A 13,496-nucleotide genomic window follows, 5' to 3' on the forward strand; every position below is an offset into this window, starting at 1 on the left:
CATTAATGAGAGGTGGGAGTCTCTTGACTGTTCTAGACAACTGTCAGTAACAGGATTATCAAAGTGAAAAATGTTAATATTATTATAAGATATAGAATGAAGCATTCCTGCTTAGCTAAAAAAAAAAAAATCGTGTTCGGGCAGAGAATCGAAGCTCTATGCTGAATGCATCATTTTAATAGTGCCAATTTGCCAACATCTAAAACAAATCTCTTTTGTTAATTAATTCATTAATTAATTTAATTATTATTTTCTTTTATAGATATAACCAAAAGTATAAAAAAATTTAAGATACCTGCCATTTATACCTGCATCATATACTTTCAACTGCTTTTGGCATTTTGTTATCACATTCATTTAATATTACACTAAGTATGCTATAATATAACACGGTAGTATGATCATTTGATTAAATGCTCTACTTGCAGTAGACATTACATTTCATGCCATCAGACCATTACTCAGGATTTCATCGACAATAACTGCAGCATCAGGATTAACGCTGCTCTTCCAGCGTTAATGCCCTTAAATCTAATAGTGACATTGATATTGAGCGATCCTCGTTGGTTGTAAGTTCACAAGTGCTTGCTGCTATAATTTTGTGTGTGCCATTTTAAAATCGACTTGTTTGGGACTGTTCTTAAAGTTGCTGTTAACTGTTAGTATGTTATTTGTTTATATAACACGTGTATGCACAGTATGTGTTATGATATTATGGGATTTTGGTGCAAACTCACACACTATAGACAAATTATACAAAGTGTTTGTAGGGAATTTGTTGTTGGTTTTATGGTTGTATTATGGTGTAGACTTACTGGGAAAATGTAAAAGCAGTTGAGTTAACTTAAGCTAACGTTAGAAAACAAATGTAATAAATGTAAGATATTAAGTCAAATAAATACCTGTATAGAGTCTGTTCTTCACTTAACACTTGGATCTTAGTTGTATGTGACTGCTGAAACACAACACCTGCATGCTACTCTCAGAGTTTTTGCTTTAATAATACGTATATTGATGTATTAAGGACTGAATTCAATACCAACCTTCCTCATGGTTTTCATTTTTTTTATTATCATGAAAAGCAACAACCATGACTTCATTGATCTTGAAGACAAAATTTAACTTTCCATCATGTCTGTGTTCTTCAAAAAAGAAGCATCTCTTTAGAGTTTTAACTGATACATTGCAAACCGGGAAGTCTACTAAACGACATATATATAGTATATATTTATATACATTGAGTTAAATGATAAAACATTAGTTGATTCCACAAAATTCCTGTATGATGTTTTACAGAGTAGGGGAGACCAGGGATGGTTGCAACAGGGAATAGTTGTAACACTTGTAATTTATCCAATCAGGAACCAGCTAGGAAACAAATTTTGAGGTAAGAAAGTTTTTTTATAATCTGCTTTGTGGTATATTTATCAAAACATAAAATATGTATTATGTGGTGTAGTTGTCATGTTTTAGTTGTTGGCTGTAAGGTCAGCTAGTTCATAGCTAGAAGAGTCTGGGGCAGTTGTAACGACAAACCATTGCAAGCTACCCTAAGCAAAATTGTATTTGTAGTTATATTTATCTTTGAATTTCAGAATGCCTAAGTCTTGGAAGAGAAAGAGTGACAGGATGGGTGCCTCTTAACATTTTGAAAAGAGCATCAAATGATGTAAAAGAGCAGAGAAAAGCAGACATTGCAAGACAAACAGGCACAAACATACACATACACACCATTTAGCCTGTATAAAAAAGCCATTTAAATGTTGAATACAATCATAATCCTTAATTCAAAATGTTACATTTCCCCCCAGGCTTGTTATATGTTTTATTAACCTGAACTATGGGGTGGATTGTAACATTTCCCTCCTTGTGTTTGAGACTAAACCATACATGTTCTGTTTGTGTTACAGAGATAGCAGCTATACTATTTAATAGCAGCCCCAATGGTTTAGTTTGAGGCACATTTTGATGACAAATGCTTAAAAGAGCTCCAAGATTCTGACAGTAATATCAAAAATATTACAACCATTCCCATTCCCCTGTACTTTGTGAAGTAGCAACTTCACTCAACCAAATTTTTTCATTGTCATCTGCTGTCCTCCACAGATGGTTCTCTGAACTGCAGTCATGAAACTCACTCCAGAAATTGGCTTACAATAAAAAAAACTGTTATACGTTGTATTGTGTATCGTACATGAAAAGATGCTCAATTGTCAGTCTTGGAATGTACATATAGTTGTAAAAATTAAGGCATGACTAGAGAAGTTCGACCATTCTATTTGTTTATGTAAAGCTCCACTCATGCATCTAAAAGCTGATTTAAAAGCAGAAATGGCCTTATTTTGGGTTACCCAGATGGCTTAAAGAGGCAAAGGTGCCGACCATGGCATGCAATCATAAACTGAGACGTAAACCTAACATGAGGCCTAAGGGATTCCAACTCCGCTGAGGAAAAAGAGCGATTTGACTATATTTTTTTTACAGCTGCCTCTAAAGCTTACTGCACCGTAATTAGCAAACATCACAGTGAAAAATATTGTTCATTGTTCAACTGTACAAACAAAGCAGCGTTTTCTGTCTTAATAATTTTCAGTTCAGTGCAATCTGTACTGATAATTGTTTTTCTTTAGTTTTCAGTAGTTAAAGAAAAAAAGAGATAAAGCCACAAGCATGAACAGCAGCCACTGGGTGGAGACTTCAGCTGGAGACCTACAGTAGAGAGATGGAGAGACAAAGAGATAGATGAATGTCTTAATATTGTAAAATCAAAATATCCTAAAGGCCCTGAAAACCTTTCTTATTTACTCAATATTATCCTTCATTAGATGAGCTTGGGACTATCATGGATATTCTTGGGTGAAGTGATTTTCAAATTTACATAAATTCAGGGAAATGTATGTGGTCTTCTTTGTACTTTGCATTTCAAATATTTGACACCAAACAATTCTTCATTAATTATTCATAAATCTGTAAAATTTAAAACTACCACACACCGTATTGACAAAGAAGATATATTTTATAATCATAGTATTGAGTGAAATATTTTATTTTTTTATCAAGAAAATGTCTTACCGTGAAAAGATGTAACAGTTGTGCGAGCTGTCTGTCTGTTCCGAGTTCAAAACGATCACCGTGTATTCAGAGTCATTCCTGTCATCAGTTATTTTATTTACTGCCTTCACAGTGAACACTTCTGCTGGAGATAAGAGTGCCATATCCGGGTCATCACTGCAAATGTCGCCTCCCAAGTTGACAAAGAAGCAAGTAGTGATATTAAAGAGGACTTGTCCGTCCCAATCTTCCATTTCCCGTAGGCCACTATAGCTTGAATAAACTTTGGTAAACTTCCCGAATCTCACCTTTGAGCCCTGATGTGCTGTGTACTGTTCTTCTTGGAGAGCATGCACAGTCTTGCACTTCTTTTGACTCAGCAGGAACATTGAATCCATGAGGAGATAGTGAAGGGACTTGAAATGGAAGTGGTTTTCATAGGTGCTAACATTTCCACCCATTGTCTCTACAGCATCGTCAAAGCTCTTTGTAAAATCCTTATCCCCATTAACATATGCCAAAAGTGCAGCAGTGTGTTCCTTAGTACCTCCGGGGATCAACTTTGAACACTGGGTATTTGCACTCCATGCTTTCTGGAATCCCTCACTGCCGTTTAGCTCTTGTTTCAAGAGGCCCAAATGGATAAACTTCTCCATGGCGTCTTTACGGCATCCTTTGTACATGTCATCTACGGCATCTGGGGCCATGTCCAGCAGTTTTGCGCTTGTCACCTTTAATTGAGTATGGAATTTCAAATACAGTTTCAAGAGAAGATACTGTTTTTAAATTATGACAAAACATTGTGAGTTTTGAAGGGCTAATCATAATAGAAATAAGAGCCTACTTACTTTGTAGCACAGAGCTGTGAAAGTGATTGCAGCTAGAAGCAGTTTTCTTCTGTCACACATTATAAAGGGCTCCTCTTGTCTTCCGTCTGCACAGAGTACTGAAACACAAATCCAAGAAAAGCATTGCAGGACCAAACTTGAATAAATAGTTGTACACAGTCCAGAATTGGGCTGATCCAGCTTGTTGCTCAGATACTTTGCTTAGACAAGCCCTCAATCTATTTCCCATTTTCCTCACAGCGCCCACCTTCCCATCCTAGATAAGCATAAACAATTAAACAGTAAAATGGTAGAAACATACCTTAAGCAGGGGAAATTAATTTCTTAGAGCAAAAATCAAGGCTGAGTACATTAAACTGCCGAGCAATGATAATTGTTTGGAGAGCACTATCTTTGGGGAAGTGAAAACTTATCACACCAAGCAACGCCTTTTCCTTTCCTGTAGAAGGAAACGACATGCCGTTGGGAGCCCTGATGTGGAGTTATTTTCTCCGCTCCAGCTACTGAGTTACTGTGCTTTCTTTCTTGCTTTCAATGCACATAAAGTTGTGATTTTGAGATAAATTCACAAACTGGATTTCTTAGTTTGTTTCTTAAAAGATAAGTTTGTATTTTTTTCATTTAACAATGCTCACATGCCCATATCTGAAATAGTTTATGCTTTAATCACTCTTTCTGTTCATACAGGCCGTAAAAAGATCCCTTTCTAACCAGCTCCTAGCGTTAGGCCCAGCAGTCTGACAAATCAAGCGGTATCTCCAAAGTTAAAAGAAAAGTCTCATCCAATCAATTGCACACAAAACTATTTTGGGATTGGTTGTGCACATTGGCTCATTGAAAGTAAATAAAAAGGAATTACTAAAAGTCAGATATCAATAGGTCAAACACCTTACGTTGTGAATATTCTGCTCTGTGGCCAATCCCAGCTGACATCGGGTGTGAGGCGGGGTACACCTTGTACAGGACACCAGTCTATTGCAAGGCTCATAGAGACAAACAGAGACAGACAACCATTCACACCTACAGGCAATTTTTTAATCAATTAACCTAACACGGACATGTCTTTGGACTGTGGGAGAACCCGGAGAGAACCCATGCAGACACGGGGAGAACATGCAAACTCCACACAGAAGGGCCCCAGCCCAGATTCGAACCAAGAACTTTATAACTCAGAACTCAGTTATAGTTCAACCTCATTGCTGCAGACACTAGTTACTTACATTATGCGTTCATATATTGTATTCAGTATGGAAGAAATGCACTTAGCTTATTGTAAAGTATTAGTAAAGTATATATCACCACTACATCACTTTATTTAGTGGTACTGTAACTTACTGCCGCTACACTTCACTGTACTTTACTGTTACTTAGTTCTGTAGGAAATGCTGCTACATTTTTAACACTGTTTTCACTTATCGCTCCTTACCACTTATTTAGTTTGTACTTATCTTAATTCAATATGTTGCTAAACTGCACAGCGCGTATTGTTGTATATTGTATATACCTACGCTTAACCACAGTGTCTGTTGCACTCTGTCACACTTAGTTATTGTTTGATTTATTTTATGTTAGCTTTATATTATTTGATTATGTTAGCTTATTGTCACTCTGATCCTTTCCCATCTTTGTATTGAAACTGTTGCACAATAATTTCCCTCGGGATAAATAAAGCATCTTGAATCTTGAATCTTGAATTGCAGAACCTTTTAATACAATCTTTAAAAAGTAAAACAAGAGTAAAAAGATCCTCTGATGCCCATTGGATATTCTATTGTTGATTAATTAAAATAGCAGTTCTTCCTGCTCAAATACTTACGTGATGACTGATTACTGTAGTTTTCGCTGGTGCTCCCTAGAGTTTGTTCCTTAAAACGACTGCTTCCTCTTCTGGAAGGTTATGTTCCAGCTGCTGACCTCCTCTCTTCCTTCCTTCCTTGCCGGTACAGTATGAGCCTGCTGAAGCTCAAATTTGCAGAGGACCTACTCTATGAAAACAGTATTTTCTTTAATCAAAACTGTTCAGTTTGAGAAGCAGGAAGAGGAATTTTAGATCCCATCCTCTCGAGATTGAAACAGTTCCAGGCTGTGGTAGCCTAGAGGGCAGTGTATGTAGTCTGAAATAATTATAGGCTACACATTTTTTAGTGGCTACGTCAGAGAGGGAGTGTAAGCATCTTTGTGTTATCTAAATGATTTTTTAATTAGAATAATGGTTTGTATAGGCACATTTCCCAATTGTGCCTACACAATGTTTCATTGCCTTTCATAAACTAAAGTTACTTGGGATGCAGGCAGAAGTTTTGGCTAGTTGTGCTACAAATGGATCCTCATAACACCCAACACTGCACCTTACAGACCATTGGACAACCGGCAGCTAAATAGGAGAGGACGATGTCGCCAATAGTCACTTTCACAGAAACACATGGAGAAACAGGGACCAGGTTGAAAATTATTGAATTTCCCTTTAATATGGAAGGGCTGTGAGCGCTACGTCTCTCACAAGCCCAGGTGGTTTTATATTTATTCATAGTTCTTGTATTTATTCCCATTTCTACATTTAACTCATCATTTTAAGTGAAAGGCTTTTATTTATTTTTTGAAAAATGTAGCTGGTAGTGTGTAGATTACGATGCATGATGGATTGTAAGCGTTGAAAAACGCTGGTAAAAAAGTTATTCTAACAAAGATGGATTTATTACTATTTATTATTGTTATTTTTATAACAACATCAAAATAAAAAAATAATTCGGCAGATGCAACTTACATAATTAATTTGATCATTATCTTAGAAAAATACTATATCCATAAAATTATTTGGCTTTACCACTTACCCTCCTTTTTACATTTTAAAAGATTCAGATTTTAAATCATATTCAACCATAATTGAAAACTTTAAACTCAAAAATAATAAATCTGCAAAAAACGATTTACTCCCTTAGTTTAGCGGATCACATATGTTTTTGTTTTTCTTCCTTCTTTTTTCTATGTTTTACTTTCTTTGTAAATTTTAATGTATGTTATTATTATTTATACATTTAGAAATGCATTTTTGGTATTGTGTATAACTGGAACATGTAAGTAAATAAATGTTTATATTTTATGTTTTTTTTAAATAAAATTTTAAAAAGCGCTCATGACACGTCTAATTAACAACGGGGAAAAAACAATATTGTTTTCTGGGGACGACTGTGTTAACTCTAAATAAATAAAAAATAAAAAACGACTGTTTTATTACCGTAAGCAGCGCTGTTTCCGGTTCCGGTTCCAGTCGCGCCAAAATGAAAATAGGAATCCGACTGTTTCCTGCTACAGTGACAACTTATGACAGAAAAACAAACAACACGGAAATGTAACCTACTGTAGTGTTGTGTCGTTGGACTGTCTGGACCATCGAGTCATAAAGTTAATGGTGAGTTGTAGCAAACTTATTTATAAAGACATTTTAATAATAAATGAACGTTAAAGTTAATGTTATAGTCGTTTTGTACTTCCGTCAGTTAGCATGACGTCAGTCTGTAGTGGAAGACGTATTTATTTACTTTAACACACGTAATGTAATGGGTAGAAACTAACTCTTCACTCAAGTACATTTTTAAGTTTCTTGAACTTAAATAGTTTAATTTCAGAGTTCTTGTCCTCTAGAGGGCGATGGTAAATACTGGACTTTAACATGTATAGTTAATTTACAGCTCGTTTGAAGATTATAATAAATTACTATAAATGATTTGAAAGAGCAATCGAAGACATAATATTATACAGTTCAAAAATAAATACAGGAAAACAATATTGGTCGGTTTATTGTTTTACAGTATGATGTTGCAGTGTTGTATTGTTCAATTCAATTTTATTTATAGTGCCAATTCATAACAAAAGTTATCTCAGGACACTTCACATAAGGAGTAGGTAAAGACCACACTCCATGACTAATTTATGATTTACATAGACCCAACAATTCCCCCTTGAGTACACAGTGGCAACGAAAACCTTTCCCTTTAACAGGCAGGAACGTCAAACAGACCCAGCTCTATGGAGGATGGACATCTGTGTTGACCGGTTGGGAAGAAAGAATAGGAGAGAGAAGAGACAGACAGATGGACAGAGAGACAAAGACAGACAGACAGTCCCAGAGATGCAAGCAACCACAAAACTAACAGCAACTATAATTATGTCTATAGTAATGTGAATATGACTTATATGTTATGGTAGTTAATACAGTAGAAACAGTCCCAGCTAAGATGATAGAATATGACAATCTAATAATAATTATGTTAGTGCTGTTGTATGAACTGCATTATCTTATGCAGTATACATTCATACATATTTAATTATGTAATTATATGATATTGTAAAGTGGGGGCAGGACTATAAAAACACTATGCCTCTGCCTGCTCCTCCAACGCATACTTTTTTTGTTAGATTTTTTTTGTTTTTGGTTGATGGAATCAATCAGAATTGATTAATCTGTTTGTGTATTATCTTTGTGTTTGTATCTTATTTTTCTTCTTCTGTCACAGTATTTTGAGTGTTTGAGATAAATAAAAATTCAATCAAATTATATATATATATATATATATATATATATATATGTATGTAAAATTGGTGGAAATGTAAACGAAGTTAATGCATCCTGACTACAATAGTCCAGCAATATAATGAATGAATACGTCTTCTAGCGCTGGGTAAAAAAAAAAGAGCAGTTCTGCAACATATGTACTCCACTAAAGATCTGCTTTCAAAACTATATTTAAAGGTTGAATATGGAGAACGAGCAACAACGCCATCTAGTGTCTTGAGATCGTAGTCGTGACAACAAAAAATAAATTTAGCAGTGAGGTTGCCAGGTTTGTCAGACCAGGCCCAGTAGCCTACGGGTGACCGGAGTCTTTCCCCTTCGGCAAATCGCATCATAAAAAACAAGTATCGCAGAGGAGTTTGACCGACAGTTACCGTTACAGCTAAGTAAACATGAAAGTTAGCTTACCGATTAAGCAGAAACCTAGCCATTTCGGCGCACATTTTATTGCTGTTGATCTCATTTATCTCAGGTTCATGGTGATTATAATGTTAATTTGTTATCGAAACTGTGTTAGAAAGTCATTTTTGAGGACGTCATTTGCGTGCTGTGTAACTGTAGCGTGTTATACTGACAGTTGTTCATATTCTTTTGTCCACCCTAACTATGCAGATTTTTTTCAGGTTTCAAAGTTCCACCATCCACTCTGCTGAAGTTCCCTTGAGCAAGTCACTGCATTTCTACCAGCTCCACAGCTGCCCTGTGAGTGCAATAAAGTGGTTGATAAGCTCTTGAAGATGAGGAAGTGGGGCGACCGACTGAAGAAGGTTGAGCAGCTTGCTCAGTCGTTCCAGCTGAATCCTCTGGCTGCACACTACAAACCTCGACTGTGGCCGTGTCAGCCTTCCTCCGTCTGGAAGCTTTTCCCTCGTCAAAGTATGGCTATCAGCTTCACTCAGAGCTGCAAAGAGGTAGTTACACAATATTTTTCCGATGCTTGACCTTCTCATCAGTTTTCACCTTAGATTTTACTTTTTTACTATGTAAAAGCAAAAAAAACATGACTTGTATTTCTAGGCTGTACACGTGTTTGCACTTGAAAAAGAAAAGGCATCGCTGGGTCAAAGGATTTTCCTGGTTACCAGTTACAGTGAGCTGTGGCATTACTACAGGTAATTTATACATTGCAAAATGAGGTGCATCTCCTTTTTGTGTTTTTGGGGAAAATGCAATGATGTGCATAGATAATGATTTTTCTCTTGTTTATTTGCAGGACTTACACACAGTCCTTGATGCACTGCTATGAGGTGATACCAGAGAGCGCTGTGTGTAAGCTTTACTTTGACCTGGAGTTCCACAAGCCCTCCAACAAAGCAGCGGATGGGAAGACTATGGTTTCTTCTCTTATCCAGGTTGAGTACTTTCACATCCTCATTGACAAGACATCGTACTGTATTCTGTTCAAACATATCTGCATGTGAAGCAAGCGGCTCAATACAAAATAACAATAATTCAGATGTTTTTCTATTTAACAATTATAAAGCAAAACAGTGTTTCAAAGTAACTTGACAATCAACCAGTTAGTAAAAATAAAGGAAGTGATACAAAAGATACAAATAGTTTTAGAAATAGAAATTAAAACAGACACTGATGATAATGACATTAATTGTAATTCACTAAATCAAAACCATAATTCTAAACTATACTAGACTTGATAATTATAAACCTATCCTATAGACACAACTAATTAAAGTTTCTGGAATTTGCCACATATGGGAGAAACATCTGGATAGATCATGTGTAGTTTATTTTCTTACTTTGTTTCATTGAAAATGTAAAATATAAAGTTTATTTACCTGTCTGTGTTTTGTGTGTTGACAGTATGTTTGTGACAAGCTAAAGGAAGTCTATGGGATTGAATGCTCTGCAGAAAATGTCCTCAATCTTGATTCCAGCACAGAAGAGAAGTTCAGTCGACATCTCATCTTCAATCTCCAAAATGCAGCTTTTAAAGACAACATACATATGGGTATGTTTTAGTGTTGAACGGAGGCAACAAAAAAAATGTTTTAATGTTACTAAATATTATTCTGGCTTTTTTTAGGCCGTTTTATCCATCAAATTCTTCACCACATCCTGAGCACACCCAACAGTTGCCTGAAAGTTGAGACGAATTCAGTGGCAGAAAACAGTGAAACACGGTTTGTTTTTTAGACTCTGGAAAAAAACTATTCAAAATTCTTTGCAACAATCACTTTGTTTAATTCTTGTCAATTATGTACTGACAGCAGAACACGTAGTGTTTCTGAGTCAACGCCAGCAAAAGCAGATGAGATGGCCGGGAGTCCACCGGCCAAGAGGTGCAAGCAGGAAGAGAGAGACCTCGGGTTCCTCCGGGTGAAAAACAAGGATGGCCAAGACGGTCTCTTTGTTGATCTTGGTAAAAGAAACCATGAGCTTCTATTCGTCTTTTTTACACTTATACCAGGCACTTACTTGGGTTAAATGCTGCACCCCTTTTTAGGCATCACAATATTTCCTATATGAATATATATATATATATATATATATATATATATATATATATATATATATATATATATATATATATATATATAACTGGTTATAATTTACAAAAACAGGTGTTTACACCAAGAACAGAAATTTCCGCCTCTACAAGTCATCAAAAGTGGGAAAGAACGCTGCATTCACCGTGGCAGACGACAACAAGTTTATTGACAAACCTGAGAAGGGATTGTCTGCGGAGGAAAGTGTGTTCTTGGCTTCCTTAGTCTGTAATGTGAGGTATGATGAACACCTTTTAAGTCAGTTTTATGCGTGCTGAAAATATTACCTTCATAAAGCCATGACACCTGTTCATTTCTGTTTATCATCAGTTTCACAGATCAGAGAATTCTTACGTTAGACGTCCCAGAAACAAAGGAATCCAAAACATCAAGGCCTCATTGCCAGCAGGGATCAGCCACAGATCCAGGTTACACTGAACTGACAACAGGCTTCTCTGTATGTTATATAAATGTTATATTCATGTAAAAATGTTCCTGTCCATCACTTGCAGGCTCACTGTCTGGCTGCCTGTCGTCCCCTCATCAAGAAGTTGACAACTTTGTATTAACTTGTGTTAAAAAAGATGGCATACATGGAAGTAAGTGTTTTGGCTTTTGCAAAATATGTGTCAGTTTAATTTGCATGTCTTGTTTGAGTACTAGAGTTGCAGTTATTGATCATTTATATTCTTGATTACCGATTATTTCTTGATGAATCAACTGGTCTATAAAATGAAAGGAAAAAGTGAAAAATTCCTGTCACAACTTCCTAAAGGCCAATGTAATTACTTCAGGTGTCTTGTTCCAAACAGTCCAAAGATATTAAGTTCACAATTATAAAACATGGAAGAGCAGAAAACCCTCATATTTAATAAACTGCAACATATCAATGTTTAGCTTGATTGGTTGTATCAGCCCCACACAACACATGGGCTGTTTTGTTGCAAAATGAAAATGATAAAATACTGTGTGAAATGTGTTCGTAGAGCTTATTAATATATTATCAATATATTATTAATATCAGGATGTGATACTAGATATCATCGCAGATTTTGGTTATCCGTGAGGACATTTAGTGACTATTGTGCTATAACTTGAACTTGTGTTTTCTTAGATTTGAAATCCCTATGCAACAGTAACAGTTTACATAAGTAATGTCAGGACTGCCTTTTATGTTAACTTCAACAGGCATCAGACGGTGGAACTACTTTGCTGCTGAGCAGCTGCTTGTCTACGACATCGCAAAATACCGCCTGTGTGAAAATGTGAAAAGGTTTCATAAAAGCAACAACATCATGTAAGTGTGTCTCATGTTTTGTTTACAGTCTTTAAATATATAATCCATAAGATTTTCATCTAGTTAATTGTCTGTTAAGTTACTTTCTATCAAAGAGTGAGTTAAAACTATGGTGACTAATCACATGACCCACTAATGAAAGCAATTGTACCTGCCTTTTTCACGAGTATTTCAATCTGTGTGTCTGTGGAGACATTCCCTTCTATATTCAAATGGACTGCCATGTTAGTGACGATGCTGACAGCGATTGGTCAGTGGAGCTGCGTTTACTTGTACTTTGAAATCTGGAACTTCCAAATTCTGAGTCAGGCTTGTAGTAAAGTCAGAATTGTAATGGGAAAGTGTATGTGGATTTAAGAGGGTAACATAGAAAGAACAGGCTCATCTGCAATTACATTGTATCGCCAAAGAATCAGCTAGAAACAAAGTATTTCAAATCTTACGGATTATGACTTTAAGCGTGCTCCGCTTCCCTTGTGATTTGGTCTCATCCCCCTCTGCAGGATTGTTGTGGATCTCAAAGAGGAAGTGTGGTACCAGAAGTGCCACGATCCTGAATGCAGGAACTTCAGGTCCTCAAGTAAGTTACCAGCTTTGAAGCTGCCATCCTGACTTTTTATATTCAAAACAACACAAGGGCTCATGATCTGTGTGATAAATTGCACGATGGTGGTAACACAACCTGTGTAAGATAAACATTTCTTATGCCGCAGGTTACCCACTGCCACAGGAAATCTGCGTCAGCTACATCATGGCACTGGTTGGTTTGCTTTACCTTTACCACCATCCTGACTGACTAAGCTTAACATGCCAGGTAAATCCTTTTGAAGCTCAAAATCGTGTGTAAGATCATGTCTTCTGTTCACTTAAAGGATGAGGAGGACCTGGCTTACTTAATGGACGATGCTGGCAACATTGAATGCAGCCAGGCTCCTTTACAGGCCACACAGAGAAAAGTGTGTCCAGAGGAGGGGTCTGCTGACGTGTGGGGAGACAGACAGGAAGACCAGGACTATTTAGAGAGTCTGGACAACTTTGAACAAAACAGTGGGGATATCTCTGATCAGCTTCTGCTCAAATGTATGGAAGATTTTGACCCCCAGTAAATGGTGAGTTATGGTTTGTTACTTTGCATTTGGTAAACAGCACCAAAGACACTCATAACACTTTGTCCTCCTGTTTAGCATTTATAAGCAGTATAACGTGTAATGGTTTATAAC

At 36.4% G+C, this 13,496-nt stretch overlaps 2 protein-coding genes across 3 annotated transcripts; one reads left to right on the top strand and one right to left on the bottom strand.

Moving 5' to 3' along the window:
• Positions 1–1,061: 1,061 nt before the first annotated feature.
• On the bottom strand, positions 1,062–4,867 carry LOC310961760 (ecto-ADP-ribosyltransferase 5). 2 transcript variants are annotated; one of them, XM_083933971.1, is made up of 4 exons: positions 4,793–4,867; positions 3,900–3,997; positions 3,073–3,782; positions 1,062–2,709 (listed from the first exon to the last, which is right to left on the bottom strand). In XM_083933971.1, exons 1-4 carry the CDS (start codon positions 4,830–4,832, stop codon positions 2,634–2,636), a joined length of 924 nt encoding a protein of 307 aa, XP_083790097.1. In that variant the 5' UTR covers positions 4,833–4,867; the 3' UTR covers positions 1,062–2,633. The 2 variants fall into 2 exon arrangements, with proteins under 2 accessions (XP_083790097.1, XP_083790098.1); XM_083933972.1 differs by lacking the exon at positions 4,793–4,867 and adding an exon at positions 4,201–4,287.
• A 4,342-nt stretch (positions 4,868–9,209) lies between these two features.
• Positions 9,210–13,382, top strand: primpol (primase and polymerase (DNA-directed); the record flags this gene model as incomplete). Its single annotated transcript, XM_083931908.1, is given in 14 exon segments — positions 9,210–9,383; positions 9,490–9,584; positions 9,686–9,824; positions 10,294–10,441; positions 10,517–10,613; positions 10,704–10,852; positions 11,055–11,217; positions 11,310–11,407; positions 11,492–11,578; positions 12,168–12,277; positions 12,697–12,753; positions 12,757–12,856; positions 12,990–13,036; positions 13,149–13,382. Coding segments are annotated over 14 exon segments (1,698 nt in total).
• Between the last annotated feature and the right edge of the window lie 114 nt (positions 13,383–13,496).

The sequence above is a fragment of the Echiichthys vipera genome, assembly GCF_963691815.1.
Source record: "Echiichthys vipera genome assembly, chromosome: 2".
Taxonomy (NCBI): Eukaryota; Metazoa; Chordata; class Actinopteri; order Perciformes; family Trachinidae; genus Echiichthys; species Echiichthys vipera.

Excerpts from the sequence above, each read along its gene's own strand:
- LOC310961760 (XM_083933971.1), bottom strand. The coding sequence starts at position 4,832 with ATGTCAGCTGGGATTGGCCACAGAGCAGAATATTCACAAC. Across the intron at positions 3,998-4,792 it reads CAGAGCAGAATATTCACAAC|TACTCTGTGCAGACGGAAGA; the intron begins GTAAGGTGTTTG and ends TTTGTGTTTCAG. Across the intron at positions 2,710-3,072 it reads AACTGTTACATCTTTTCACG|GTCTCCAGCTGAAGTCTCCA; the intron begins GTAAGACATTTT and ends TCTCTACTGTAG.